Source organism: Macaca nemestrina, chromosome 19 (genome assembly GCF_043159975.1).
Source record: "Macaca nemestrina isolate mMacNem1 chromosome 19, mMacNem.hap1, whole genome shotgun sequence".
Classification (NCBI taxonomy): Eukaryota; Metazoa; Chordata; class Mammalia; order Primates; family Cercopithecidae; genus Macaca; species Macaca nemestrina.
In genome coordinates, this window is record NC_092143.1 from 83,978,117 (window position 1) to 83,984,342 (window position 6,226).

Genomic DNA, 6,226 nt, shown 5'->3' on the forward strand with positions numbered 1-6,226 from the left:
CAACCAACTAACCCCCACCCACCCAACCAAGCAACCAAGCAACCATCCACTCACCCAACCAGCCACCCACCCACCCAACCAACCAATCAATGAACCAAGCAACCAACCACCTACCCAACCAACTAACCCCACCCAACCAACCAGCCAAGCAACAAGTAACTATCCACTCAACCAACCAATGAATCAAGCAACCACTCACCTACCCTACTAACTACCCCCAACCACCCACCCAACCAAGCAAGCAACCAAACAGCCACCCGCTCACCCACCCAACCAACCACCAACCAACCAAACAAGCAACCACTCACCCACTCAACCAACTAACTACCCAACCAAGCAATCACTCAACCAACCAATCAACCAACCAACCAACCCACCCACCCACCAACCAATCAACCAAACAACCACTCACCCACTCAACCAACTAACTACCCAACCGACCAACCAACCCACCCACCCGCCAACCCACCCACCAACCAACCATTCAAGAACGCGTTGGGGGAGGATTTTCGCTTGGGCTGGCGCGGTTCTCTGGCCGCAGTGCCGCGCTGGGCCACCAGGTGGCAGCGGAGGCCGCCCGGAGCGACAGCCGGCGGCGGAGGCGGGCCCAGCGCGGGCGGGCAGGAAGCTTAAAGCCCGGCAGAGCCGCCACGGCCGCGCTGGGGAAGAGGCCCGTCCGGGGCTGGCCCTGAGCGCCGCGCGGCCGTCAGATCCCGGGGACGCCGGGGGCCCGGGCTGAGCGCCGCAGCCCGCGAGGAGGAGCACCGGTAAATAGCCACAGCTTTCTATCTCCTTGCGATCCAGAAAGTAAATGCAAAATTGCGCGTCCGCTGCATGTGGAAGTGAGCGGGGCGGCAGCCGGCTTGCCCCTGAGTTTTTAACACAGCTCGATATGATGTTTAGTGTAATTCCATCATTTACCGGTATCTCTGAGCTGCAGCTGGACATAAGCATGTAACCAGTGATTGCAGTTCAATAAATGCTTATGATTACCAATTTTTTCCTGTTTTATTTTTATAGATTTAGGGGGTACAGGTGCTGTTTTGTTAGATGGATATATCGCCTAGTAGTGGAGCCCGGGCTGCTGGTGTAGCCAGCACCCCTATAGTGCACATTGTACCTGTTAAGTAATCTGTTGTCCCTCACCCCCTCCCTCTCTCCCGGAATGATCGCCAATATTAATGATGAGAGCGATGACAGAAATTCTCTCCAGATGTGATCTGAGTTTGGAGGCAAAGGGATTTTTGAAAATGAATCATAAGAGAGACGTTTTGCAACAAAGGAGTGTGGTACATGTAAACTGCTGTTTTTTTATACTGTGCTCATGCGGACCTAATAAACTATCAGTCAGACCTCATGGAATTCCACATAATGCAGAAGGAGGGAAAAATAGGTATTGAGGAAAAGCAGCACTGTTTTCCTCAAGTTTAACATGTATGTGCAGCCTACACTTCCAAACTTAAGACAGTAGCTTTTAACATGTGACTTTGCTCAGGGTCACAGACCACTCTGGCTATAACCTCACTTACAGCTGTGGAGGCTGAATCCCAGTGGGTCTGAGAGGTGTCAGGACAAATGTTGGGGATGCACCTGTCTGTCTCTCTTAAGGGAATACGGGTCTGTGCAGTCTTAAATCGGAGCTCCCTGGAGGAGAATGTCGTGCAGTAGCCTTAGGAATGTGAACTTCAGGAGACTGGCTGGGATTTTGTAGGTTATGAGTTGGGGACATTTTCGATGGTGAACTTGAGCCCAGGAGAGCAGCCATAAAAAGCGAAACTGTCCTGGGCACATGGAGGTGAGTGTCTCTCTAGTAAGATGCGTGTGAAAGGCTGGGAGCTGAAAGCTAGGAGAGCAGAAGAGGCTGGGGAAGATTCTAATCCACGCATCCAGGGGCACTCTTCCAGGTCTCAGGAACGCAGGTCAGAAGGTGCAAGCCAGCGGCTGGGCACTTGGCTCACCCCTGGAGTACCAGCATTTTGGGAGGCTGAGACAGAAGGATTGCTTGTGGCCAGGAGTTTGAGACCAGACTGGGCAACACAGGGAGGCCTTGTCTCTTAAAAAAAAAAAGGATTGAGCAAGCCAAGCTCAGTCCTCTGATGCAGTGCACTCATTCATCCCCTTTCTTAGGCTGTGTTGTTTCTAGGCAAGCTGCTGTCTTTCTTTTGGTAGGCTGCTAACCTCTCTGGATTGTGAATTTAAAACATGTTTTACAGTAAATTTGCTGCCAAGACAAGAGGTGTATTTCTCCAGCAATGAATTCCTCGTTTCACCTGCATTTCTTGGATCTCAACCTGAATGCCACAGAGGGCAACCTTTCAGGACCCAATGTCAGAAACAAGTCTTCGCCCTGTGAAAACATGGGCATCGCTGTGGAGGTGTTTCTCACTCTGGGTGCCATCAGCCTCGTGGAGAACATCTTGGTTATAGGGGCCATAGTGAAGAACAAAAACCTGCACTGCCCCATGTACTTCTTCGTATGCAGCCTGGCAGTGGCCGACATGCTGGTGAGCATGTCCAACGCCTGGGAGACCATCACCATCTACCTGCTCAACAACAAGCACCTAGTGATAGCAGACGCCTTTGTGCGCCACATTGACAACGTGTTTGACTCCATGATCTGCATTTCCGTGGTGGCGTCCATGTGCAGCTTGCTGGCCATTGCGGTGGATAGGTACGTCACCATCTTCTATGCCCTGCGCTACCACCACATCATGACGGCGAGGCGCTCGGGGGCCATCATCGCCAGCATCTGGGCTTTCTGCACCGGCTGCGGCATCGTCTTCATCCTGTACTCCGAGTCCACCTACGTCATCCTGTGCCTCATCTCCATGTTCTTCACGATGCTCTTCCTCCTGGTGTCTCTGTACATACACATGTTCCTCCTGGCGCGGACTCACGTCAAGCGGATGGCGGCTCTGCCCGGGGCCAGCTCTGCACGGCAGAGGACCAGCATGCAGGGCGCGGTCACCCTCACCATGCTGCTGGGCGTGTTCATCGTGTGCTGGGCCCCGTTCTTCCTGCATCTCATTTTAATGCTTTCTTGCCCTCAGAACCTCTACTGTTCTTGCTTCATGTCTCACTTCAATATGTACCTCATCCTCATCATGTGTAACTCCGTGGTGGACCCTCTCATATATGCCTTCCGCAGCCGGGAGATGCGCAAGACGTTTAAGGAGATTATTTGCTGCCGAGGCTTCCGAATCGCCTGCAGCTGTCCCGGAAGGGATTAAGTACAAAGTGCTCCTCTCTGTGGCTCTGTTCTCCTTTGTTTGCTCGCCTGTGACAAGGCGACAGCCAAGGGTAGGCGGGAGTGCTAGCATCCCCTTTCTCTCGTTACCAGCTCAGACATGGGCCTAAGAGGCTCTGTCTGTTCAGTTCCTGGTGATTGTGTCCAACATGCAAGGGTTGTTTATCCACTCTGGGAACAGTCATGACACTTTCTTACTGTCCTTTGTGTCCTCTGGTTTCCACTGCTCCCACCCATTTCTGGGGGCCCCACCCACCCTCCACCTAGCAGGCATGTGCTCAGGGAACGCACAGCACTCTGAGTGCAATCCAGGCATGATGAAAACGGATTGTGACGGGAAGAAAAGTTCTGATATCCACGTCAGGCGGAATTGCTGCTGCTCCCCAGAAGCAGGTCCACAGTCTGCTGGCTGCACTCTGAGCTATGCATGCTTTTCAGGGAAGAGCAGAGCGGCCAGATTCTTTCCATCGGAAGCAGTCTGTTCATTTGTTCTGAAATGTCTTCTTTGCCTGCCTTGCCTGAACTTTTGATTCATGGCTTGTGTTCATAATTGTCCGAATAATTGTACTTCTGTCAATCATGGTGTTGCACTTACCCAGACATAAAACCTTATGCTACACACCTTGCCTCACGTGCTGTGGAAGACTCTGTGACTTTCTTACCATCTTATTTGGGCTCAATCTGGGGTTTCCAAATGGGTGTTTGGGGCATTCCAGGGGCTCAAGGGGTTCAAGGTGCCCAGTGCTGCGTGTAGCACACGTCCACAGCCAGGCTTGCTTTGAGTGGCTCACACCAGATCTGTGTTGGAGTCTGAACTCTCGCCTGTATACTTGGCAGCACGTCAATCTCATTTCAGTAGCCAACAAAGGTCAGGGCCCAACCTATTGCCCGGGGAGCCCCATCTTCTCCCAACCTAGACTGGAGCGGAGAAGCCCGAGTTCGGGTCCTAACTCTGCCATTCACTGCTGTGTGGTCTGAATCATCTCATTTCAGGTTCCACATCTGTGCTGGCTGTACATGATGGCCATGAGAAGTGCAAAATTGTGAGAGCTTCTTGTAAATTTGTAAAGCACTATAGGGTTTGCTTTTTATTTTAAAGAAATGCTGGGATTAGAGGCATGAGCCGGAGGTCGCAGTGAGCTGAGATTGCACCATTGCACTCCAGCCTGGGCGACTGTTCAAGACTCAAAAAAAAAAAGAGAGAAAAGAAAAGAAAAAGAAATGACTAGATGGGGTAAATACTAAGGAAGGACACAGGGGCCAGTGGTCAGAGCAGTGGCCTGGACACCAGGAGGTCTGTGTGGTCTCTGAAGCGAAGGGCTGGAGTCCTTGCAGCTCTCACAGTCCACTCTCGTAATAACTTTTGGTATGATTCCTGTTTTCCGCTTTGTTTTGGACATTCACATCTAGACTGCACCCAATGAAAACAATGTAAATAAAGCAGAGGACCACTGGGTCACACAACAGCGAGCCACTGGTGCAGAAGAGGGACCCCTCCTGTTGGGGTCTGCCAGGACAGGGGCTTCCTGGGTGTAGCCGTATCAATAACGTATGCACTGGACCCCTGCCCCTGCAGAGAAACGGTGCTGGCATGAACAGGAGTATGCATAAGACGTCCACATCATTTGGAAACTGGCAAATTAGCAGGCTGTTGGCAACTGAGTTCTGAAGAGGCAGCTGTGTTTTCAAATGTTTCCTCTTCCTTGTTGCTGAAAAGTCACGTGTGTATCCATGGATGGGCAGTAAGTGGTCCTGTGTAACCACCATGGGGAGCCACAGTGCATTGTTTCTGCGGGATGTATTTCAGGAGCCAGGCTTCTGTGAAGGCTGCACTCTCTTCTGCCCCGCCCAACGTGGTGGCCCCATGTCCCACAGCAGCTTCGGGCATGGAGAAGGTGCACCAGGAATGCTTGTTATTGTTGAAAAACAAATGTGCATCGACTCTTCTGCCTGCTAGACCTGAGTACTAAGTGAGTTCCAATCCTACGGGCAGAAACTTCAACCCTGTGCTTGACACTGGCCCCAGCTGGGAACCCAATTCTCTTTAGGCTAATTTTCTGCTCTGGTGCTTCGTGAGTTGCTACAAGATCTGACCTTTCATATAAAGGTCTTTAGGGAGGTGCTCAAATGCCTTTTAATCTTTATAAGTAGTGCAGAAATAACCCAAGTATTTAGATGTGTCTTCATTTGGAAGGAATACACGTATGCCGTGACTTGGTAAATATCTGTGCGTAAATGAGGCACCCCCTAGCACCCAACACAAAGTGTCTCCCCCAAAAACAATACATATAACTGTGGAATATTGTGTGATAGGGTATGTTAAATATCTGCTTCTGTAGGAAATTTGTTTGGTGTAAATATATGCGTTCAAGGAAATGGTTAATAAAATGGAAGGAGCAGACCACCTGTTTGAACTGGTCAATCTGATGTGTAATATCCAGAATGGTTTTGGTCTTTCTGCCAATTTATTAGCAGCTACTGCAAAATGAGAAGGTACATTTGTTGGTGACTTGTGGTGAAGTCTCCTTGATGATATTTATTGCCTGTAGGATGGCCATGTCTCAGATCAAAATGATATAACACCTACAAATAAAATAAAATTGCATACTTGCCCTTACATACTGTGCAAAAGTCTGTGTCTTAGTAAGCAAAAGCATTTTGGGAATATCACCCAGCAGTGCTCAGGGTGGGGCTAGAAGCAGTTGGCCATTACAGAATCTCTGCCACCAGTGAGTTTAGAGGACATTAGTTATTTCAAGACATGACAGATTTCCAGATCCTACACATCAATAAAATTAGATGATTCTGAGCATGTCTTGTGCTTTTCTGCTTCCAGATTTTGTTGAAGCTGCACGGTCTTCAGGCCATATCCTGTATACCCACATGAGCCTTAAAGTTCATCCCAGATGCCTTTCTTCTAGGAGGCCCTTTTGACTTCCATAATTATACCTCATAATGGCACACATTCTGCTGGGTACT

The 6,226-nt window shown here is 50.0% G+C and overlaps 1 protein-coding gene across 1 annotated transcript; it reads left to right on the forward strand.

The window, feature by feature from the left end:
- The first annotated feature begins 641 nt into the window (after window positions 1–641).
- LOC105478946 (melanocortin 5 receptor) lies at window positions 642–5,842 on the forward strand. The gene is made up of 2 exons (XM_011736702.3): window positions 642–767; window positions 2,214–5,842. Exon 2 carries the CDS (start codon window positions 2,253–2,255, stop codon window positions 3,228–3,230), a length of 978 nt encoding a protein of 325 aa, XP_011735004.2. The 5' UTR covers window positions 642–767; window positions 2,214–2,252; the 3' UTR covers window positions 3,231–5,842.
- Window positions 5,843–6,226: the final 384 nt, after the last annotated feature.

Bases quoted from the DNA above. Each gene is read 5' to 3' on its own strand.
- LOC105478946 (XM_011736702.3), top strand. From the start codon at position 2,253: ATGAATTCCTCGTTTCACCTGCATTTCTTGGATCTCAACCTGAATGCC.